Genomic DNA, 26392 nt, shown 5'->3' with positions numbered 1-26392 from the left:
AATTATGTCGCGTGAATGAATCTACAACTCATACGTCGAGTTTAGTTCATCAAGGAGAGACTTGTAGATGGTTTAAATAAATTCATTAAAGCTTCATTAACATCTCATAACAACATCTCAAATTTCCTTTGTTCATGAAAAGGTATTTGTTTGACCTTTTGATTAAACCTATATTACACACATCTTACAATCTCTGTATTTTATATCAAGCGAATCTATTACAACGTGGTTTACTCTCTCTGAATTAATACGATCAAGATCATCAAGGTTGACTGAATCATATGCTCTATATGTTTCCTCTCTTTCAAGATTGCCTGAAATGTCTGTCTCCCTCTGAATCTCAATCTCACTCTTTTCCTACAAGAGCATTCTCAGAGGAAAAATTCAAGGCACATTGCTCTTATAAAAATACAAATAATGCAAATAAGAGAGAGACTTCACTGATTTAAAAAAATAAAATACTTAAGGATACAGAATAATTCTACATAATAATATACGATTATTCGAATATAGATAAAAATCTAATGTAAGGATTTTACTTAGATTCATAAGAAATTATATTACACTCTTGGTGCACACCAACTAATCCTTTTACATAAAATAATGTCAAATTATTAAATTAAAAAATATTTCCACATATATATGCATTTTATTTTATTAGATATTTGTCCATTTGAAAAGACAAGTATTTCAAAATAATCGAATATATTAAACAAAATATCTAATAAACATTGAACATAGAAATCAATATTTGTGAAATGAACTCATACCTTTATACTTACCAATTAGTGATTTGTATGTTTAGTACATATATTACCTTGAACCTCATAAAAAATGCTTTCATCATGAAGCGAAGCCTCTTTGAGTGTATCGGGCTGTATAGAAATCATGTCCTAAAGTTTTCTTTGATCTCCTCCAATATCCTCCATTGAGACTATTATTTTAAAGTTGCTCGATGCCTTACATTTGCATTGGAGTATTGCTATTATTAAATGTATGCTTTGATTATATATACATGTATTCAACCTTAAACTCCATCTGTATTTCCCTTGATTGTTGTCATCGCATGGAGCAGGTAGGACGTTGATATGCATTGGATGTGTGCTTTTCTCATAATACCTTCCCTTCATTTCTATTTTGAATATACTTCTTTCCTTATTAGATCTGTCCAAATCCTTCCATGTTGGTGGTTCTAATAAGGGAATACATTCTCCCCTTTGCTCTTTCTGCGATGGGTTTTTGACTATTTTCCTCCATTCATCAAATGTGTTGAGACAAATAGCTTTGGTTCAGAAAATTCCACTAATCACATGAGACTATATCATGTATATATACATGTCGATATGCTGAATACCGATATGTATACGTACATGAATATAATCTGAATTTCATTATGGAGATCGCAGCATTCAGAACTGCCGATGCATAGTATTATTGAAGTAATATCTCAGAATTGAATTAAGTAAACAATCGTATTTATACTAATTGTTACCGATTGCAATAGAGTTAGTTAAAGTCTTAATGGCATTAGTTCTTCTTATGAGTAATCACATCAGGTGTGACCATTCCACCAATCAGGTACATCGGTGAATGGACATGTTTCCATTTGGAGACATGCCCATCCACCCATGTACCTGTCTAGAATTATATATATAGTATATGCCGTTCGATATTGCAACATAGAAATTGATTAATGTGTGCAGATCGAAGCCAATATAGATGCTGATCTTGAATAAATATTTATCTTCATTTGCATTTAGTTTTATATATATTGTGCAACACTTGTATACTTTATTGGCATTGACTGTACCTGCAGAAAATATACATACTTAAGCATTGGAAAAGGAAATCAGTAAGTAAACTTTATATGGTATTAGAGCTTGGCTAAGGAAAGATCACACTAGGTTTATTGAATCAGATTTTTACTTTAAGAAATCCTCTCTCCCTACAAAATGACAAACACAATGTGACTCAAACAGCACGTTGGAAGTGCTAATAACTTTGAATCTTGGAAAGTTCGAGTAATGATATAGTTAAAAGAAAACAAATTGGAATCATTTATAAAAGAGGACAAAGAGGAACCTAAAGATGATCCTGAGAAATTAGAATGGATCGAGAAAGGTGAAAAGGCAACGAAGATAATTGTAGATACTGTTCGAGACCACATAGTACCTATTATGTCAAAACATACCACAGCATATCGTATGTTTCGAGCTCTTGAAAATGCATTTATAATCAATAATATTGGCAAAAAATTACCCTTAATAGGCAGATGAATAGTGTAAGCATGAATAAAGGAGAAACTATAAATGCTTTCTTTATGAGAATCACGGACTTGAGAGATCAATTATCTGCACTTGGTTATGAGATTGAAAATCAAGAGTTATCCTTAATAGCATTAGGAGGACTTCTAAAATCATGGGAATCCTTTGTACAAGACATAAGTGCTAGGTCTAAAATCCATAAACTAGATCGTTTAAGATCAGATTGTCGTCAAGAAGAATCGAGATTAATGATTAAGGGAAAACACAAAACCTTAGATGAAGAAGTTCAAGTTCTTAATACAAATGCTCCTAAGAAAGGAAAGAAGAAAAACAACAAAAGGAATATAAATTTCCATGGAAAAGAACAATCCAAATAAAAGAAAGATTTGTCCAAAATCCTATGCTTCAGATGTGATCTATATGGATATTATGCAATATTGTCCCAATAGATCTAAACCTCAAGCATCTTTTGCAAAATCTGAGAAGTTAAATGAAGGAAATGAACATGAGAAATATGCTTTCTATTCTACATTATCCAACCAAATATCAACAAAAAGGAATACATGGATAGTTGATAGCGGGTCTTCCAGACACATCACTGGATATCAGGATAACCTAGAAAGCATGAAAATAGAAACATATGAAGAAGTTACAATTGGTGATGACTCTACACACTTTGTAAAAGGAATTGGGACCTGCACCATAAAATTAAATCCTAGAAATTCTATTCAACTTTCTGGAGTTCTCTATGCATCAGGAATTAAGTGGAGTTTAATATCTATATCTGCTCTTGAAGATGATGGTTATAAAATTGCTTTCATGGAAGGGAAAGTACTAGCATGGCCTAAAAATTCAACGATTAAAAAAGCTCTAACAATAGGAGTACGACAAGGACTCTTATATGAGCTATGTGCTAAGACAAACCTTGCACTTGTACATGAGACCTCTGATTCAAATGAAATATGGTACAGAAGACTAGGTCATATCAACTTCCATGCCCTAACATCAATGGAGAAAGTAGTAACTGGAATGCCCAAGTTAAAAACATATTCACAATGAACCATGTAAAGGTTGTGCCTTAGGGAAAAACGCTAAAAAGCCATTTCCCCATAGTTTGAGCAAAACTAAAGAAGTGTTGGAACTAGTACATTCCGATCTATGTGGGCCCATGTTTATACCATCTATAGGAGGATTCTTGTACTATTTGATATTTGTTGATGATTTCTCAAGGAAGACATGGATATACTTTCTTAAATGCAAAGAACCTGAAGAGATTGTCTCTAAATTTAAAGAATTCAAAACTATCATTGAGAATTCCTCCAGTAAGAACATTAAAATTTTGAGAACAAATAATGAGGAGTATACTTCTAAAATATTTAAAGAGTTATGCAAATTCACTGGGATTAAGAGGGAGTTCACAGTCCCTTACAATCCTCAACAAAATGGGGTTGCTGAAAGAAAGAACAAAACTATTGTAGAAGCTGCTCGGACCATGATTTTTAATCAAAACTTTAGTATGTCCTTTTGGGCTGAAGCATCTAACACAACAGTCTATATTCAAAATAGATGTCCTTACTCACATTTGGACAATAAGACTCCTGAAGAAGCATTTTCTGGAAAGAAACTTGACATCAGTCACCTAAGGATATTTGGATGTCTTGTATATGTTCATGTACCTAAGGAGAAAATGACTAAGTTAGAACCTTTTGGAAGAAAGGGTATTCTCATTGGTTTTAGTGAAATAGTAACAGGATACAAAGTCTACATTCCTAGACAGAAACAAATAGAACTAAGCAGAGATGTCATTGTTGAGGAAGACATTGCTTTTAGAAGAGCCAAAACCTCCGATGAACTAGATACATTCGATGTATCTCCAAAAGAGACTCCTGCTCTTGAGATTCAGAGGGAGTTTCTTGAAGAGACTTCAATTGAAACTGAAATCCTTCCAGAGACTCAAAAAGAGTCTTGATCACTCTAAAAGGCCACTTTGGGCAAGGAAAATAATATAGGAAGGAGATGGATTTGTAGCCCCTTCAAGAACCTTCCAAGAAAGCAAGAGACCTAGAAAATTGACATATAATGCTTTCGTATGTGAGAGCTTGAATCCTGAACCTTCTAGCACTTCTGAAGCACTTAAACATCAAGCTTGGAAAAACGCCATGGTGGAAGAATACCGGTCTATACTAAAAAATGATGTTTGGGACATAATTCCCAGACCTAAAAAAAAATCTGTTGTGTCTTCAAAATGGCTCTTCAAAGTTAAGTATGTTGCAGATGGTAGTATTGAAAAACAAAAAGCTCGTTTTGTGGCTAGAGGTTTTTCTCAAAAGGAATTGATTTTTGAAGAAACTTTTGCACTAGTTGCCAGGTACACTTTTGTTAGAGCTGTAATAGCCATTGCAGCAACCAAAGGTTGGAAAATCCATCAAATGGATGTCAAAACTACTTTTCTTAATGGAAAGATAGAGGAAGAAGTATCCCTGGAACAGTCAGAAGGATTTGTAACTCATGATGCTACTTCTTATGTTTGTAAATTGAAGAAGGCTCTATATGGACTTAAACAGGCTCCCCGAGCTTGGTATGAAAGGATTAACAAATACCTTTTAAGTCTTGGATTCACCAAGAACGTGGCTGATCCAAATCTCTACTTCAAAGTAACTAAGGGTGATATGTTTTATGTTTGTAAATTGAAGAAGGCTCTATATGGACTTAAACAGGCTCCCCGAGCTTGGTATGAAAGGATTAACAAATACCTTTTAAGTCTTGGATTCACCAAGAACGTGGCTGATCCAAATCTCTACTTCAAAGTAACTAAGGGTGATATGTTAATTTTAATTCTTTATGTTGATGATCTTCTGATTACAGGGGAAGAACACCTTATTAATCAGTGTAAGAAAGATTTTGGCTTCTGAATTCGAAATGAAGGATTTAAGAATTCTCCATTACTTTCTTGGTTTGGAAGTATGTCAGAAGTCTAGTAATATCTTTCTACATCAAAAGAAGTACACTGTTGATTGAAAAGATTTGGAATGTGGGACTGTCAACTCATGTCTACACCTATGGAAACCAATCTTCACAAGCTAAAGTAAGCAAGTGTTGAATCTAAACTAGTTGATCCCACCTTATACAGATAGATAATTGGGTCCTTGATGTATCTTGTAAATACTTGACCTGATATCTGCTATGCAGTGAATGTATTAAGTCAGCTCATGTGTAAACCTCGTGAGAGTCATCTTGTTGCTTTGAAGCACATATTGAGGTATCTTCAAGGTACTTTTGAGTATGAACTTAAATATTAGAATACCAACTTGGAATTACATGGATATACTGATTCTGATTGGGCCGAAAGTGTAAAAGACTGGAAAAGCACATTAGGATGCTGCTTCAGTTTAGGATCAACCATGATCTCTTGGATACGTAGAAAGCAAGCTTCTGTTGCTCAAAATTCTATTGAAGCAGAGTATATTGTAGTAGTTATGGGAGCTCGAGAAGCAATGTGGCTTCGGAAGTTGCTTTCAAACTTGTTTGGGAACCTTTGAAACCTACCATGATTCATTGTGATAATCAAAGTTGTATCAAGTTATTTGTGAATCTGGTATTTCATGATAGATCCAAGTATATAGAGATTCCTTACCACTATGTGAGAGACTTGGTAGAAAGAAGAGCTTATTAATTAGAATATATTAGTATAGGTGATCAAACCGTTGACATTCTCACCAAGGTTCTCCTTAAAGTGAAAGTTGATCATTTTAGAAAGAAACTTGGCTTGATTGAAATGTAAGTTTATGAGACTGAGTCTCAACTTTGTAAAATTTGTATTAATTAAAATAAAGATGTTTAAAGTGTAAACTCTTTTGTCATATGTGTGACTCTATGACTCATGGGCCTACCCTATGTTCATAATTTAAGGAGATAATCTTTTATAATGGAATATTGATTCTGATATTATAAGGTGACGACTTTATTATTATTAGATTACTATCATGATGAATATCATGCGACTTGATATTCAAGGAAAGGTCGCGTTAGTTAAAAAAGCATGTTGATGGATATTATGTGACTCGATATTTGTTGAAGTTCAATATGTTCAATTTCATGGTGGATATTATGTGACTTAATATCTATGGATGTACCATGATCTGGTGTGGTGTATATCATGTGACTTGATATGTATATACTCACAACTGAAAAGAATATCATGAGACTTGATTTTCTTATATATATCTTGAGGATATTACTTCTTATAATGAGAAAAATTCATATGCACTTTGTCTTCCCTAGCTAAGATGGAGTGTTGAGACAAATAGCTTTGCTTCATAAAATTGCACTGATCACACGAGACTATACTCATGTATATATACATGTTGATATGCTGAATACTGATATTTATATGTACATGAATATAATCTGAATTTCATTATGGAGATTGCAGCATTCAGAACTGCCGATGCATATTATTATTGAAGTAATATCTCATAATTGAATTCAGTAAACAATCGTATTTATATTGATTGTTACCGATTGCAATAGACTTAGTTAAAGTCTTAATGGCATTAGTTCTTGTTATGACTAATCACATCGGGTGTGACGATTCCATGGATTAGGTATATCAGGTGTGACGATTCCATGGATTAGGTACATCGGTGAATGGACATGCCTCTGTTTGGAGACATGCCCATTCACCCATGTACTCGTCTAGAATTTTATATATATATATATATATATATATATATATATATATATATATATATATATATGCCGCCTGATATTGTAACATAGAAATTGATTAATGTGTGCAGATTGAAGGCAATACAGACGCCGATCTTGAATAAATATTTATCACCATTTGCATTTTGTTTTATATATACTGTGCAACACTTGTATACTTCATTGGCATTGACTGTACCTGCAAAAAATATACACACTTCAGCATTGGAAAAGGAAATCTGTAAGTAAACTTTACAAAATGGAACTTTGATCGTTGACAATATGATGAATCCATTCACGTGGTTATCTATTTATTTTGCATTAGGTTTTAAAGAGATGTGCTTTGGGAATATTAACAAATATGTAAGGCATGAAAAGGACAATGTGTCATATATTTGCCTTTATTACCATTCATAGGATTTGATATTCGATACTTCTTATACCATTTTATTTTGGCCCATAATGGAGCCACCCTAATGTACTTCTATTTTCTCCTTAATTCTTATAATGCTAATCGTTAACACATTATTTTTTGATCACCATATATATCGTCATTTACTGATTACTGTGAGTGTCTTATCATAAGTAGGAGGGAATATGAACGAAGTCTGTTCCAATACAATCATCGCCTATTCTCAACAGTAGTATTTATCAGCAGAACCTTGTCAATACTTGGCGAATTACTTTGTTTGAAGTGACAATTTTTCAACCTGCATGCTTTGTTTTGGTTGGAAGGTCTCCATTCAAGGTCCATCAGCCTATTAAGCCAACACCTTGGCTGCTAAGTCGACAACCAAACAAATTGACATAACATGTCAATGTGACAGTTAGCAACCTCTTTATACAACTTGTGATGCTTCAATGAAAACAACAGAGAGGAGTGCTTGGGAGTAATGCCATCCATGACATAAAAGTTATAAATGCACGGACTGGTTTAACACAGGTATGTCAAGTGTTTGATAAAAATGCCAGAATACATCGAGTTTGAATGTGGTTATAAGTTGTTGAGAAAATGCAATTTACAAGGTGTAAAGTTGAAACCTACTAACTAGCTGCCATCTGATATATAATCTCTGTCATACGCTATTTGCCAATGGATAGTCCTCATCATTGTGTTTATATGACGCTGAAGAACTCTAAATTAAATGTAATCCCAACTCATTAGTTTTCTTGTGATATTACTGCCGCAAGTGTCCATAGTTTCATATCATCGATTTTGCATGAGTCAAAACTTTATGTAAATGCATACATATGTATCATACCATTAGTATTTCCTTGACTGAGCGAATTAGATCTCCAATATACTAATTTCTGTATGCTACCTTAGTTATTTATGTGATTCCTTTATGTTGCAGTGTGTTTTTCGATTGGCTGAGTATATTTCTGTAGATCATATATGCGGGAGATGATTTATTCACTGTCTTGTACTGTTTGTTGTTGAGTATTTATTCCCAACTTTTCCAAAACCAATTTTTTTTTTCCAAGGCAGACAAGATGAATGAATGAATTTAGACTCCTTGTATTTGCATGAAGTAGTGGACTTAACCGATGATCATCCTTTCCCTTAGAGGTTATTAAAATATATAAAACACCTTCCACAATTGTTTATTGTTTTGCCCAAATATTGGGTGATGAGCTTCGGTTTGAATAGACAAGATATTGTTGTTTGTTGATAGACAAATACCTATCTTTGTAATCTTGCTTCTCTCTCGGCATTATATCGTATCTCTCCCATTGCTCATTTTGTCATCTAATGTGTTCCTTCTTTATTTCTGTACACTTGTAATTTGGCTCTTATACCATGTTAAATAACTGGAATCATTTTTTGCAAGTGTACTAATATTGCCAATGTGATTGATGATTTCCAAATGCAGATTTGGATCTCATATAAATATGAGAGGAGACATGTCTCTTCAAGAGACATGTCTATAGTTAACCACCATTTAGTTAGTAAATAAGTATAACTCACCTTTAAACATATATGTAATATTAATATATTAACCATATATGTAATATTAATATATTAACCATATATGTAATATAATATAATATTATTATATAATAATATATATAATATATATTATATATAAGATATATAATGCATAATATATAATATATATTATATTACATATATAATATATATTATATATAAGATACTTATCTTAAGAATAATTTAGTATCAATGAGGTAGCTCTGATAAAATCAATTCGACGGAGTCTACAACAAGGTCATGTCCCGTAGAGACATGTGATGGTGAAACAATTACATTCAAGAACTTTATAACACAATGGTCTCTTTTGATCGTAAGAGCCTAATTAGTTAAGTAATTTATGAATACATAGAGGTCTATATATATATACACTTATCAATACTATGAGACAAAACAATGTTCATATAAACCATGAATACAAATACTCAATGTAATGAGTATATCACTTTGACTAATGCTATACTTCAACAAGAAATAGTTTGAGGATTCAACTAGAACTCAATAGGTCTCACCCAAATTGCAAATCCTGAGGTTGAACAAGATTGATGAACCAAGTCCTAGCGAGTCTTGTTGATTACTCAGCGAAGTCTCATGATTGAACTCGTGGGTGTTGGGCTCAGACTCTCGAGTACACCTATAGCCACACTAAGCAATTACAAGAAACTTGATTTTTTTCATTTTCATCTCAATCTTGTCCATTTCACGAAGTTGAACAACGAGATGTTAAGGAAAGGAGTGGAGAAGACAAGCATTTTGGATTGTAGTACTCACAAGTAATTAATTGTTATTTTCTAGATTTGAAATTTAAAAAAAAAAAACTTGAAAAAATAGTGTCATTTCCCATTTTGTAAATGCGCTAGTTTTTGTCCTAAAACAAAAATTCCAAGTAGAATGGAAAGTAGAATAGAATTAGTATCATCACATACCTAGTTGAGACATTTTAGGAAATCTTTGAAACATAACCCACAAACTAGATCTTCCTCATAAGAGACATTCAAAGTGCAAATCTTTCCTAGTAGGGTTAGCAACATTAATTTAATTTATTGATAGAATTCAACCATAGGAGAGCTCGGATAAGTGGCATATTAGGGTGTCTTAAACAATCCTCTACCCTAGGCCTAAGAGCGGATGCCATCCTTCTTGGCTTCATGTGACCCATTGCCATCCATATGATAGGGTGTACCTAGTGAGGAATCCTATAGTCATTCCCCTCCATTTTGACCCTTATTCTCCTCATAATAAGATTTCCTTAATGTAATGGTCAATCGAGGTAAGGATTTGAGAAACCACAATAGGATGTCTAGAGTACCGTTCTCTTCTAAGCCCTAGGTTAGGGCATCCTTACGTCCCCTAGGCCTCATGGGACCATCTATCACCACCATGAGGTGATGTGTTTGGAAGAGAACTTCATAATAGTTTCTCCTTGTATTCCCCTATTATCCTTGATTCCCTACCATGATTAATTACAACATATAAAGAGTTTCACATTATTGCATGTATTCTTCAAATAAAGGATCACATAATAAAATCTTACTCATATATTTCAAATAGTATTAATCATTCATACCAAAATTCTGATACAATGCACAAGTTTTTGTAACTTGTTCTGAGTCCTTACATCTTATTTTCGTTGATTGGTGGGTCTTATTGTGATTGATCATTCAATTGTTGATGAATGGTTGATATAAGCATGAATGATTAATTGCTTGAATGAATTTCTTTGGTTTAGTGATTTGAGGTATGCAAGTTATGATTAAGTAATTGTCGCGTAGATGATTGGAAAAGTGATGATATTATGAAAGCTAGGTCAGCATTTTGATGGATGATGATTGGTTGAATGCTCATTTGATAGTGCATGATTACTGAATTTGTGTTTTCTTGATCCCCAAGATGAAGTGATGATTGATGTGTATTTGATGATTATTTGCTTGTTTTGTTAAGGGATGATGGATGATGATTGATAAGTCTTTCAATACCTGGAACGCAATCTCCTTTATACCTTATTGGTGAAAGGGTTATCATCTTTCATTAGAATTAAGTCACCACTTCTCATTGTTGCCTTTGAGAGTAATATTTATTTCCCAAATTGATCTCCCTTGGATGTCCTCCTCAAATGAAACCTTTTGCAATGGTCACGACCTTTCCAAATTACCACCCTTGGGAAATGCCATCACCCTTCATCTCACCCTTTGAAAGGTCATAACTTTTCATAATTGTCACTTGTTGAAAGAGTTACAACCCTTAAGAAGACCCTTGCATCCAAACTGACATCCAGATGATATTAGAGAACCCCCTACTATTTATAAGGAGAGCCTGACTACCTTGCTTTGATAACAAGTAAGCGGTCAGGCACCACCCATGCCGCTCACTCTTTGTATTGATTCACTCGATTCTTTTTACATAGGAGATAGAAAGGCCCACAACTTTAGACTTTTTAAAGAGTTCCTATTTTAATCTCATTTCTTTTTTCTCTTATGTTTATTATTTAATTCTTTCTAGATTTACACCTTCCCTTTTCTCTTGCTTCCTCTCTCCTCTCTTCAAATGAAGTTCTTTTGTCCCTTTTATATCCCACGGTTGAGCCAGTCACAATATTTCATTAAATGCCTTTTAATCATTCATTGAACTAAACCAAACTTAATCATGTCACATTTTAAATTTATTATTTTATTTTTTTGATTTAAATTGTATATTTATTCTTTTATATTTTATATTTTATTTTTGTTTTTATTATTAAATCCCATTTCAAAAAGGGAAAATTTCAGTCCACCCTTCCCAAAATTGCTTGCCCTGCAACAATGGCGACTTTATCCAAATCTTTCAATGTGAGTAGCTTCATTGAACAACTTTGATATTTACGCAACTTGAAAATTTATACAAGATTTGCCTTTTTCTTAATAAATTTAAATTCCTAGGTGGGGGTGTCTTAATAATTCTCAACAATGTGAACTAGGGTTCATATTAAAAGCATGATACTATATATTCATATCTTTTCATTGTTATTTGGCCATTGTCATATATTTGGACCGAGTTAAAAGATCCTTCCTCATAGACTAAAATACATCCATTAATTTATCTTTATTCTGCAGGCTTGTAGGATCAATGATCTGACACCACTTGTAATGTCCCTTTTTGTAAATGCCCCAGCTTTTGCTCTAAATCACAAATTCCAACTAGAACAAGAAGTAAAATAGATTTAGTAACATCATGTACTTTTTTGAGATCCCACAACATGCTAGGAAATCATTGAACATAGTCCACAATAGATCTTCCTTGTTAGAGACATTTAAAGCATAGATTTTTTATACTAGGGTTAGGGACATTAATTTAATCATAAATATATTTTATTTATCTATGAAATTCAACCATAGGAGAGCTAGGATAAGGGGCATATTAGGGTGCCTTAAGCAATCCTCCACCTTGGGCCCAAGAGCGGATGTCATCCTCTTGGCCTCATGTGGCCTTTTTCCTTTGATATATGGAGTTATACCTAGTGAGGAATCCCATGGCTGTTCCCCCCCTCCATTCCACCTTTTATGATAACCCCAACATGGACTTTTACTTGTTTTACCCTCAAATTCACAACTAGGGTTTTGCTTGTCATCGAATTACTCTACATTCCTTTAGAATTCAGTTCTTGCTTTTATGCTGTTGTATTTCCTGTTCTTTATTCTTTACTTTGTTGTATTACAATCCACACCATATGCATAATAAGTGAGCGAGTATGCTGAAGTTTGGCATTGTGCCATCAAATGGTTTTGTTAGGGTAATTTTAATCATGATCTTCTGGTTATTGCTATTGGGATTTTTTTGTCTATGGCAATGTTAAATTAGGTTTATTACACAATATGGCAAAACATTAAACAAGTATTTGGTAACCTTGTCATGTGATCACTTGGCTTTATAATTATTGAATAAAAAATGGAGTGTTTGATTAAAATGGAAAACCATCATTATATTCTTTTATCAGTTTGACATTTAAATATCCACAGCTTGTTTAGCTGTAAAAAATGTAAGGGAATACTGTGCTGAGAATTTCATACTTTCCTTCTATGTTTTGTGATAAAAAGTCTTCTTTCTTCATTACACTTTGTAGACAAATTTTCTCTTTTATTGACCTTGTTCTGTTGATTAAGCATCTGCTGTTTTAATGCAATGTTCAACTCCAGCTAGATTTTGATCCATTGGAAGCACTTCGAACTGAGGGACTTCAGCCGCCTAATGCTCGAGTACGGCCTCTGGACAATCTAAACAGGTGTCGTCACATTTTACCGCAGGTCTGGCTGATATTGTTACATAATTTACTTTTTTGCATAAAAGCTCTCTATATTCTAAACTTTTAGTACACAGAAACTGAGAAACCGGTGGTTGATTTATAGGAGGTTCCTGAATCAGTAGTAAATATATCTCCCAAGAGCAGATCAGCAGAATCAATTGAAGCTCAGGAACGAGCTAAGGTAAGTGAATCGTGCTGCCATATGAAGACACTTCTCATGTTTATCACATCTATCGATATGAAAGACTTGCCTTGATGCCAAAATGAAAAAAATACCTTGGGTGTGTGATCTGCTACTCAGGCTCGAACATCCCTTCTCCTTCAAAAAGCAGCAGAAAAGGCCCGCCAAGTTAAGATCTTTGACATGCTTGCAGGTGCTTAACATTTTCTTTTTCTTTTTTATGTAAGGGAAGAATCTTCACCATGAAAAATGACAACTGTAATTGACAGTGCTTGAGTTCTGTATCTTCATGTTCAGAGTCAGCTTGACTTTTTCCCACACTAATATTTTCTTTATTTTTATCAATGATGTTTACTTCCCCTTGAGCTTATTCTTCTAAATGACCATGGATCTTATTGTATTTACTGGCTTAACATTTTTGGATGTTTGTATATGAACTTAATTTGATTTCTGGAGAATTAAAAATCCCTGTTGACCATAGTCTCAAACTGTTCTAGGAATTTATAATTTGGTTAACTGCACACTGATGCATTTTTGCTTGGAACTCTACAATTATAGAATTTCAATCTCCTGTGTGACAGAAACACAGTTGCTTTTGTATGAAAGCTTAAACCCATATTTTAAAGTTTAGAGACACACTTCTTGCTTATAGAGTCATTTTATAAATGGTTTGCTCATTCAAAGGAATATCCTATTTTGTTTTACTGAATTAAGGCAATTGAGCTCCCTAACTTTTATGATCTCGTTTTTCACGAACTTCATTGATTACTTATATTTGACATGGACATCAAAATTCAAAACCATGACTAGTGCAGTCCAAGGGGTTTAGCTTAGTTAGTCAAAGCACTGAGTTCTCATTGTGGAGACCCTGGTTCAAATCCCAAGAGGGACATCTTTGGGGCTGCTTGTAAGGAACTCATGGTGTCAAAAAAAAAAAAAAAAAACTGACTGCTGTAGAGTTGTAGACTCTTTACATGCCATGCGGTGAACTTGAATATAAAAAACCACAAGTACTGGTATAGATTGACTTGGGTAAATTTCTGCAAGTATATCTTGTCATTTACAAAGATACAAACATAAATGATGTCTACATATCTAATAGATCATGTCTACCAAGAGAATATTAAATGAATATACACACATGAATATGCACAGGCATGGGGACTGTCATGTCCCCAATTTCTGCCCTTCCTTAGTGACAACATTTCTAGCAAGGTTGGTCTATTATCTGGTTCCCATAGGCCAGCAGAGCATAGAGGGAACCAACCCAGGGGCTTTGAGAGTCATGCATGAGCTTCCCAAGTAGTTTGGAGCAGTAGACAACAGTTTCCTACAATTTAGGAGGGATTCCTAATTTGTAGGGATTGACTAGGAGTGGTCTAGGAGGCATTTGGAGACCTCGGCGAATGTTTTGGAGACTTAGAGTGCATCTCCTATTTTTTAGGAGGAACTCTTAGTTCAGTGACAGTTCTCTCAAAGGTGCACACAGTAGGGGAGTCATTGGGACTCAATTTTGGTTGATTGGGGCTGTCGCCTACTTTTTAGGAGCATCCCTAGATTTTAGGGACTGCCAGTTGACCCATCTTGTCCGGCATCAGTCACAAACAGGTGACAAGATCAGATTCATGTTTGATTGGTCATTTTGGGCCTTTTGGGACCATTTGGGAAATATTTTAATATATTTAAATATTTCCTAAGTTGGTGATTAAATAAATTAAAATAAGGTTAATAATATAACCATTTTGGAGTAATAAGAGGATTTTGGCTTCAGTTGATCAGGTACACCTATGTGTTATAGCTCATTGGAAAGGTCTATTATACATGATTTTTACTATCTGTAGACTTTTTGGTGCCTTCAGCGATGGAATTTTAATAAAGTAATGTATTTCCTATAGCATGGACGACTTTAATTGGGAAAATGTTATTTTATTATATTTTATTTAAAGGGCAAAGTGTAATTTCCTTTTAGGGTTCAATTTACAATTGGAAGGGGATATAAGGAGATGGAGACCTAATTTCTTATTATCTTTTGCATATTGAAAACCTTGTTTTTGTGAATTGGCTCTGAGAGAGCAATTCTTCATCTGGGACGCAAACCCCAGGTTCTGGATTGGCTGGGACGTAGCCCTTAGCAGTTATTGGCATTGGATTCTTCAGACAGTGTGCGTTGCTATCAGGGATAGAGTACACCATTCTTTATTGTGGATTCAGGTTGCAGATTTATGGTTTCAGCATTACAGATTGATTCTTTCAACTGGGACGTGATTCCTTGCAGTCTTACGGCTGCCATTTGCAGCAGTTTGGCATCATTGTTGGATTTAAGCTCCTTGGAACTGCATTGGATTTATTATTTGGCTTTATAAATCAGAAATCTGCCTGGTACGATTTATAGCAATTCTGATTTGGCTCTATGTTCTTATTTATTTTCAGTCTCCTCTCATGTTTATTGTTCATTATTCATTACTATTGTGAAAACTATCAAAAAACACAAAACAAAAACAAAAGCTTCTGCAACTTCTGTCTATTCTCAAAGACCATCAAAGAAATCACAGGAAAATATAGTTTATTAATTTAAAAACTACAGCAGATCAGCAAGGGCATCTATCAGGGATCTTTCAGGGACACAATCTCATCAGTGCATCCAATGATAGTTGAGATGATTGGGGAATAATGTAATGACTATGGTTTCCATTTAACTCCTAAGTATTTGTATTTTGTATATTGTGCAAGCACCAAAAGTGACTGAAGCTTTTGTGTGCAGCATGTGGATCAATATCATTTTTGATATAGTTAAGTATTTGATGATTTACATTTCATTTCCCAATCACAGCTGATCATACCTACATTGTAACTGATCAAATACTTGTACATCTTGAGTGTGATTTGTGTATCTCCTTTATAGTCTATGAGAAGTCCTGCCTTGCCTTGCTCTTTCATATTCATTCTTTTGATATAGATAAACGGCATATTATCAAACAAAAAGATCGAGTTCCACAAATCAGGAGACTCTAGCACATTTACTATACACATGCGAGTAACTTCTTGCATAGATTATGGTTTTTTGTGAATACAAACACCGTCCCTTCACGTTGCTGAAAACTAACTTGATTGCATTCTTCAAATGTAGGCTAGCATTTCTTGCTATTTGCAAGGACTTGTTCAACAGAGGTGAAATATTTGTTGTGTTGGGCATGGTCCGCTTCTGTATTCTAATATCTAACACACATGCTGCCTCCCCCTCTTTTTTTTCCTTCCAGTGCCCACACATTTCTTTTTGCTAGTAGCATCATTCTGCTAGATTTTTCTGTGTTTCTACTTGAATTATATTCCTCTTTCCCCATAGTTTGATCCTGGCCGACTTTTTGATTACCATGTTTTCCTTCTTCCTGATGTTCCATCTTCTTGATCACATCCCTTTCATGCCCTACTGCTTCCCCTAGTTAATTTTCTAAGTCATCCTGGAAGCCATTTCCAAAGACTGCCTCTCTCTCATCTGTGATCCCTTCTTCATTGTATTTGAGTTTTTGGATCAGATTCATCTCTCCCTTTTGCTTCCTTTCCTTTTCCTTCCTTATTGGCTAGATTAGCTTTTCTCAGTGTTTTCTTGCTTTTTTCTTGCCCATAAATACTCTTTTAGGTTCTAAAAATCTCATTTTGTCCGAGTGGAGATTTTCCTTCATATTTTGAAGGTCCAGGAATTGTACTTGTAAACATTTTTGTATTGGATGATCACGGTCATTATTACCTTGACTTTTAAAGAATTTACACTTCTATTTAAATGTTTGTAGTTAAATTCTCTCTCTTCTCTAAAGTGACACTTCTAGTAAGTAGATTTGTGAGGTCCAATTCCACATGGACCCTTGCATTATTTGTGAGCTCTTTACCATTATGTAGTTTGGATGTATCAATAGTCTTAAAAATTGCATTGGTAGTGGTTTAAAAAACATGATTTGATAAGAACTCTCAGGGCAAATCATACCTTCTAATTGTTACATAACCAGTAACTAGAAAAAAATGTAGTTCCCAACTCTAAATCTAAAAGGAGTGTCCATCAAGGCTACTCAATCTAAAAACTTATGTATGCTAGTCTGTCGTCTTTTATTCATGCCTAAAGAGGAAGAGAGGAAGAATAAATCCATTTGAGATTCTAAAAAAGGTCACATAATAAGAAATTGAAAAATAGAAAAGAGGTGCATGAGCCATGGTCCTTGTATCCTTGAAGGATCAATTTGTGCTTGGCAGTGTGTGCTGCCTCTCCACCTGACCCTTTATTGTGATTGCCTCTAGACCTCACTAAAGCTCCTGCTTCTCATTGCCACTTGGGGTTGCTCTTCCTAGAGACCCCATTGGGTTTTTAAAAGGTAAAAGAAAAAATGTTTACAGCTGCACTGGATTAAATCTCAAGCAGTTGTGTTCCCTCTATCATTTGGTTTGCCGAGTCAGTTACAGTTTTGAATAATGTGAGTGTGGTTTTAGTTAAGTAATTTAGAAATTTAATATAATGATGTTATTGAAGATACTTGGATAATTGTGACATGTACATTAACATTGCAACTTGTTTTGACCTCTTTGGTAAGTGATAGTATCTAGTGAATGACTTACTTGGGAACATGTTCCCTTCTAAAATTGAATGGCATTGGTATATCTACTTTTCTTCATTTGTTGAATAATGCTACAGCCTATTACTCTTTAATGATGTATTAGATGATGAATGACAACAAATTATATCATGTTTGGGAACAGTAATGGCAGAAATAGTGTTCAAGTTTCTTAGATTGTTTACAACATGATGAACATTAAGACATTGGACAATGAAAAATATGACCCTACGTAGTTGACATTGAAACATTAGGGAATTCAAAATATGATCCTACAAGTATAGGATCATAAATCCAACTCACGAGAGGATGAATGCAAAGATTTAATTAAGATTCTTTGATTCTTTGATTTTTTAATTCTCTTTACTCCTACTCCCCAAAACATTTTCCTGATCATGTTTTTGGTATCCATGATATGTGGATGTGCTTGGAACAGTATCTGTGTCGGATTGAGTACTTAAAATGAATAAAGTGCAGTCATCACCATATCTGCAGCCTTTATCCCAATGATTTCTGGCTGCAGATTAGAAGAAAGAAGATCACATGAAAAGGAAATCAAAGGCAAAAAATGGGAAATAGTCCCAAAGATCCAAAATCTTTGGGGATATTCACTGCAAAAGTTAGTTATTTTCATAATTGGTAATTAATTGCAAAGTGCTTCCTTACAAAACTAAGTGATAAAAAATGCAGAAAGCTTTATATCCATTAAAAGCATAAACACACAGTTTGAAAAGCATAAATAGACAATTCTACATTTGCACATTGACCTGAAGCTTGAAAGATTTCACAAAAGTAGTTCAGAAAAAACGAAGACAACATATGACTTCTGCAGCAAACTTACAAGAAATACAATACATTTTGCATTATTAAGGATGACTGACAACATTATAAGCATCACATTTTCAGAATTCATTTACTGGCACCCATATTGTTGTGACATCTGATCCATTTATTATTACAATAATAGATAAGCTTCTTAGTATTAGTTAATGGTTATTTGTTTGTAATCTATTGTAAATATTACAATGCTTCTAATATTTAGTTAGCTGTAGTTATCTATTAGCTTTCTTTTAGCTAGAATAAAATACTTCTATTCTTTATGATCATTTCCTAAGGAAACATCACTTTATTCTTTTGTATATATAGACCTCTTGGTCTTTGTTAATAACAACCAAGTATTCTACCAATCATATCGTAATATGGTATCAGAGCCCATTCTTTAAATTTTTTCGAAAAATATTATAATTTCTTGTTGACTCAGTGGGTTCATAGATTCAGATTGGGTAGGTTCTGTTGATGATAAAAAGTCAACTTCTAGATATGTTTTCAGTTTGGGATTAGGTGTCGTCATATGGACTAGTAAGAAGTAGCAGACAGTTTCTCTCTCGTCTACAGGGTGATAGTCAAGGCAGGTTATGAAGTTGTTTGGCTTTGTTGGATGCTTGGTGATATGCGGATGTCACCAGTAGGACCGACCACTTTTTTTGTTGGTAATGAAGGTGTTATCAAGTTAGCATGAAATCCGGTCTTCCATGAACGAACCAAGCATGTGGATTTTCACTGTCACTACATACAACAACTGGTTGAAGACGGGACAATAGACCTGCAGTATGTTCCTACCACGAATCAGATTGCAAACATTCTCACCAAGCCTCTTGGTCCTGATAAGTTTGTCAAATTCAGAGGACAACTGGTGTTGTAGATAGATTAACCATTAAGGGAGGTTATTATGATAATAGATAAGCTTCTATTATTAGTTAATGGTTATGTGTTTGTAATCTATTGTAAATATTAGAATATTTCTAATATTTAGTTAGCTGTAGTTATTTGTTAGCTTTCTTTAGCTTTCTTTTAGTTAGAATAGAATATTTCTATTCTTTATGATCGTTTTCTAAGGAAACATTGCTTTATTCTTTTGTATATATAGACCTCTCGGTCTCTGTTAATAAGAAGCAAGTATTTTACCAATTACATCATAATATTTATTACCTAGAAACTTACCTTTCTATTCAATTAGTTATCGATTCACCAGTAGGACCTTCAAACTGTCTCTTATTTTTTTACAATGGTGTAATATAGGCCCTTGTTTTTGTTGTTTTATTTTCTGTTTTTAATTCCTTAGAGAAGTAGACAGATGCAGAAATGGATATCACAGTAATATTTTTTTTGATGGGTAATGTGCTGAAGCCAAGATTAATTATTATTATTTGTTAAGCTCAAGTAGACTTGAATCCAAGACCTCCCAGATGAGAGGCTCACAACTTACCATTGTGTGTAGACTGTTGTCTAAGGATATCACAGTAATCTTACTTGCAGCAATTGCAGGTTGGATCAAAATTTTTATGGAGTGGGCTTTGGGGATTCGTCTATACAAAACCTATAGAAAAAAAAAAAAAAAAAAATATATACATATACACAACAGCGAATAAGTTCTTAATACACCACTATGCTAATAGTAAAGTAACTTAGCGCTGACATGAGTTTAGTTCCACTAGAACATGTACAATTGAATACTTAGTATTCCAGGATGAAACACCAAATCTCCAATTCCCTCTTGAATAAGGATGCTCATATGATAAACAATGTATATGGATTGTATGATCAAATGAGGCAACCTCACGATTCCTTCTTATTGTTGACTTTCACTCAGTTTTAACTTTTAATGATGTGATATGCTGGTTATCACAATGGGACTTAAACATTTTTCATTCAATTGTAAAATTTGTAGTTTGATTTGAAATTTTAAGTTCTTGTCTTACTTATGAAATTCTGTTATGTTGAATCTATATTCATTGATCACTAGCTACTTTGAAGCTGAAGGTTGTGCTGATTGATCACTAGCTACCGGATGTCATCTGTTATGTTTATTCATATATGCGATCACATACTTGGAACGTGCTGTTTCAATGTCTTCTACTTAGCAGAAGATTTATTATTGTTACGTGCTGTTTTGATGTCCTCATTATTGTGGAAGATATTATTATAATGAGCCATTTAGGTGTCATTTATTTTTGGCAGAAGTTTTGAAGTCCCCTCTCTATAAGTTTATTATGGTTCTCAAGATTGCCAAGGATGCATTGGTTCAACTTTTATTGTAACCGTTCTTCTTTGTTTTACTTTCGAAAGGTCTATTGGCATAAAATGAAAATATGGAGGTTGAATATATATCTATCGTCTTTTGTTTCACAGGCAAGCAGGACAAGAATACAGATATTATGATTCTCTGTTCGATTGTTATGGTACAATATGGAAGCTGCATTTTATGATTGAGTCGATCTCAGTTTTGAGTGCAGAGTTTTTCAACCATATTGATTACTTTGTGCGTCTATTGCTGTATCATGTTTTCAAAGATATTGTTCATAATATTTATGTTGTTTGGCATCATTAAAACTAAAAGCATCAGTCATCGTTGCTTGTACTTTAACATTATGCAGTAAATTTCTGTTAAAAGTTATTATATAACTGTTTAAGTTTCTTTTGACCAGGCTGTGAAATATTCTAAAATATCAGAGCATTGCAATTTGTTATTTGAAATAAAGTGCACGATTTGGTGGACTTTGTTGTTTCCCTCAGTGAGGAGGGTTTTTCCCAAGATAATTATTTCTCTTCTGTTCATTTTTAAGCTCATAAATTTATGGTTTAAATTTAACATGGTACCAGAGATGGGTTCGATTCATCAAGCTTGAACCAGAATATTTCTTCAGCTCTCCTTGTGTATTCTTGCTTCAATTTATCCTTCTTGCAGGTTCCAATTCGGTGCTTGGTCTCAAAGTCGAAGATAGATTGGATGGAGATTCTACTTAACACCCTAGAAGTTTAGAATTTTGATGGCTTTTGAAGAGAATGATATTCTCAACTATGTAGAGGCTAAGGTAAGCATGCCATCTAATGATTTAGAGAAAGCTACTTGGAAAAAGAGCTACATTATGACAAAGAAAATTCTCATTGATTCAGTGAAGAATATTTAGTTCCAATTATCTCTAAGCTGAACTGTGCAAAGGAAATGTATGACTGCCTTCAGAACATGTACGAATTGAAGAACACTAGTAGAACCTTAGCTCGAAGAAGGCTGATGAGTGTTGGCTTGGCGGTCAACAACTCCTTGGAGATTTGTGCCGTGGATCCAGATAAGTTTCGGCATTTGTATCAGGTATTAATAGCTCGTGCTTTTGGTGCAATGACAAATGCTACCTACAATTGGTATCAGAGCCCTTGGGTCATGGGTTCGAGTCTCCCTTCAGTTGGAGTTGAAGGCTCAGTTGGTGTTGAGGGGGAGATTGATGAGTGTTGACTTGGTGGTCAGCACCTCCTTGGAGATTTGTGCCGTGGATCTGGATAAGTCTCAGCATTTGTATCGGGCATTAACAGTTCGATTTTTTGGTACAATGGCAAATGCTACTTACAAAGGAAACTTCTTCACATTGAAATGAACAAAGGAGACTCCACTGTTTCCTTCTTCTTGAAGATTATTGAGTTGTAAGATTAGTTGAGTGCCATTGGAGATTCTATTGATGACAAAGAACTTGTTATGCTTTCCATGAATGGTCTCCCACATTCATGGGAATCATTTATTGAAGGCATCAGTGGTAGAGATGAATTGCCAAATTTTGATAGACTAAGGGCATATTGCATTCAAGAGGAATGTAGGTTGGAAGCTAGAGGGAGCTCTCCTAAATCTCACAATGAACAAAATCAAGTTCTTGCTGCTCATACTTCAAGCAAAAGAGGGAGAAAAAGGAATTTTAAGAAGTTCGATGAGAATATTTCATCTTCTTCAGATTTTATAAGGAAAAGAGATTTATCCAAAGTGAAATGCTTTAGGTGTGAGAAGTATGGCCTTTTTGCTAGAAGTTGCATTGTGAAACTAAAGCATCAGGCAACTGTCTCAAATGTCAAAGATTCATCTCCATCTAGACTCTAGTGACAATTCAGAAGAATTCTTATTCATTTCAGCCTTGTCCAGTAATATACCAGCTGATTGCATTATATGGCTTATTGACAGTGGCGCCTATCACCATATTTTAGGCTACAAGCAACATCTTTCAAATTTAGTTGAAAAGGACTCTCATTTGCAAGTCGTCATTGGTGATGATGCTTTTTACTCTGTCAAAGGGATTAGTAACACTTCATTCAAACTGAATTCCGGTATTCCCTTGCATCTTAGTAATGTTTTATTTGTACCAGGCATCAAGAAGAATTTAATTTCTATTTCAGCCTTAGAGGATAAAGGTTATAATGTTGCTTTTGCTGATGGAAAAGTGTTTGCTTGGAAGAAAAGTTCTGATTCTAATTCAACTCATGTTATTGTAGTGTGTCATGAAAGCCTTTAGAAACTTTCAGCAAATTAAGTTCAAGTGATGATGCTTCTAACAACAATTTTCTATGGCATAAAAGGTTTGGTCACCTTAAATTCAGATCTCTTTCTTCTACGAGTAAGCTGGTTATAGGACTTCCAACTTATTGTTGTTCTTGAAGGTGTTTGCAAAGGTTGTGCATAAGGAAAAAACACTAAAAGTCCTTTGCATTCTAGTGAAAGTAAGGTAAGGAACAAGTAAATTCTAGAGCTGATTCATTTTAATTTATGTGGGCCTATGTCATTTGCTTCTTTAAGAGGTTTTTGGTACTATTGGGTGGATATTTTGCAACTGACAGTTTTAGGTAAAATCCAACCGCAAAATAGGATGACCAGCCACAACATGTGAGACAGAGTCTCTCCTACCTTAAAGGGAAGGCTCCCCCTTCTCACCTTTCCTTGGGTCAACTCAAGATAAGCAAGAAGTTGAGAGATAAGGTGTGTTACCAATATTCTTTCCTCATAACTTTTATGAAAGAATCCACTTGTAGAGCGAGTAATGAGCAGGGTGAAATCTCTAACTACATTTCTATCTAAAAGCTGGAAACGGTCATACAAATAAACCAACACTAACCCAAAGGCTAGCTGAAAGTGTATCGATTTAGCTCTAAGTCCAGTCGTAATTCTATATGAATAAGTTTTACTAATAGGGCACAAAGACTTCCAAAAATAAAGACATCTTAACTATTTTGTGAATCGACAAAGAGATGTAAGCTATTGAAAAAGCTTCTAACTGTATATCTCCGCAATTGCTCCTAGTCAAAGCTCCTACTCGAATTGCTTATTAACTTTTTTTATACTCAATTATCAAGAACACAAGATTACATAAACCAAAGATAACATATGCAAATCACAGACAAAGCTTCTAACTTGCACAAGTAACTGTTACATCCCAATTTTGGACCTAATTTAAAATGTTCATATAGCCATCGAGGTTCACATGAAGTTAGTCGACAGTTTAATTTGTTATAATCTTGCGAAATGGTAAGATGGTTAGTCCTTATAATTTCATATGAAGATAACATAATAGTTGATTATTTATCGTGAATTCATGGAATTGGAAAGGCGGTTAGTTGTTATGATTATTTATGATTAATAACTTGTTATGGTAATATGATTTAACTGTTGAGAATTTCCTTGTAGGAAGCACGTTGAAGGGTTGGAAGCATTGTTAGAAAAGAATTAGGCACAAGAGCATCACCATTATTGGGCAAATGGGTTGAGGACCTAGCGACTTGAACATCAACATACAATCGATAAAGCGACATGAGCTCTAAAATAAACAATTTAAAACATCAATTAACTTAATTAAAATATAATACATACCTCAAAGGATATTAAATGATCTTTCACAATATTATTTTAATATTTTTCAAATTATAACCTTCAAATCTTCTTCCATCCTTTTTATTCTTTTCTTGTTTGAAACCGATTGAACACTTGGCTCATTTAATTGGCTTCCAAGAGCCAATAAATTTTCTTTATGTTACGGCTTCTTGGAAGCCAAGGGTCACATTATTCTTTTTATAAGAAGACGTGAGTGAGAGGTGGAGGTATCATTTTCAAGCACCCGACAGCCTTCCACAAGATTTCAACTCTATCTCTCTCATTTCTGACTTTCTTGCATAAGTCGATAACCTGCAAACTTCAATTGGAAAATCACTACTGCCATAGCAATCCAAGTTTTATTTTATAATCTTGATTTCAGAATACATGATTCATATATACTTTGGATATTGACGCTTGAAGAACGTTTATGGGATGCTGAATCATAGCGGCCAGCTAGGCACATACTACCTTGTTCATGCTTGCGATTTTTTGTGATCACCTCCGCCTTCTTCCACAACACCCGATTTCCTTCTTAGTGCCTATATCCCTGCCAATACCAATCTATACCTTTCAATAAATCCTTCCCACGATTTCATGTCCATTCCGATATTCTGTCGAAAATCGTGAAGTACTTTTATGTTGGATTTGTGTTATTTTTTTTTGCAAGTAAAGGTGTAGCAAGTAGTTGAGTGATGAGCAAGACATCATCTCCAAATTATCCAGGTTATGTGGAACACCCGCATCCAGTGTTTCCAATCTGTTTTTCTTGAACAAATGGTGCAATAACATTGAATTTCATAGCAGTAAGCTACAATATTTATCATGATGATATCTTGTTTGATATTACAGACTTGATTCTCTTAATTTAGATTTGTTCATGGCAAGTGAGAGCCAAGTAACCATAATATGAATCCATAAATCATTATGTCAATGGAGATTAGAATTAAACAATATTTTTTGCAATCTTTAAGAACATCTTTTTCAAATCACAGATTGCGATAAGCTGGAATATATATATATATATATATATATATATATATATATTCATGAATTAGTTGAGAATCAACAAACAGAGCCGATTGCTCTGAGATCCGAGCACCTAGGATTCACCGACTGCATAGCCATGGAAAAAATAAAGAGGTGAGATGGAGTTTGCAATGACATAGAAATAAAAGTCAGATACGAAATATTAAATCTTGTATAATATTATTTAATAGCTCAAGCATGATTATGTTGATTGTATTCTCTTGTTGTCAAGTCAAGTGGTGTGATTAGATACTAGGATGCCTAGTGTATGACAAGATGTTCTGTATCTATTCCAGGTAGGGAGGGCCTTTTTCGTCAGAGATTGTGTGGGGATAAGTTATGGTCCGAAGTTGGGTGGTTAAGCCCCTGACAATGTTTCCCCTCTCCACAAGATGTCGGACGTGCATCAGATAAAGATAAGCTATGCATTCAAACATTATCGGTAATAAGTATTTTTACTTTTATGATATTTACACAAGTAGGAATTATGATGGACTAATTTATATCGTTGAATTCAGTTATCTCCTTTGATGTATGCAATCTTTCTCAATGTAATTGGTAACCAGATAGATCGGGTAATCTTCCAACTGAATATGAAATATATCTATAGGATTATTATTTCAGTTTTACATTTATACGAATAATGATTATGAGTGTATCTTCTAATC

General features: G+C 34.1%; 1 protein-coding gene across 1 annotated transcript in view; it reads left to right on the top strand.

The window, feature by feature from the left end:
• LOC149543489 (uncharacterized) overlaps positions 1-26392 on the top strand; it is a 159632-nt gene that overhangs the window by 43311 nt on the left and 89929 nt on the right. The window contains exons 2-4 of the mRNA XM_089798290.1: positions 13131-13238; positions 13341-13418; positions 13539-13611. Of these exons, the coding sequence (XP_089654416.1) occupies positions 13131-13238; positions 13341-13418; positions 13539-13611 (259 nt within the window). The remainder of the gene's footprint in view (positions 1-13130; positions 13239-13340; positions 13419-13538; positions 13612-26392) is intronic.

The sequence above is a fragment of the Cupressus sempervirens genome, chromosome 8, assembly GCF_028749045.1.
Source record: "Cupressus sempervirens isolate cs-2001-9-10 chromosome 8, ASM2874904v1, whole genome shotgun sequence".
Lineage (NCBI taxonomy): Eukaryota > Viridiplantae > Streptophyta > Pinopsida > Cupressales > Cupressaceae > Cupressus > Cupressus sempervirens.
Note: the sequence above shows the minus strand (reverse complement) of the source record. Positions and strands in the feature narration are given on the sequence as shown.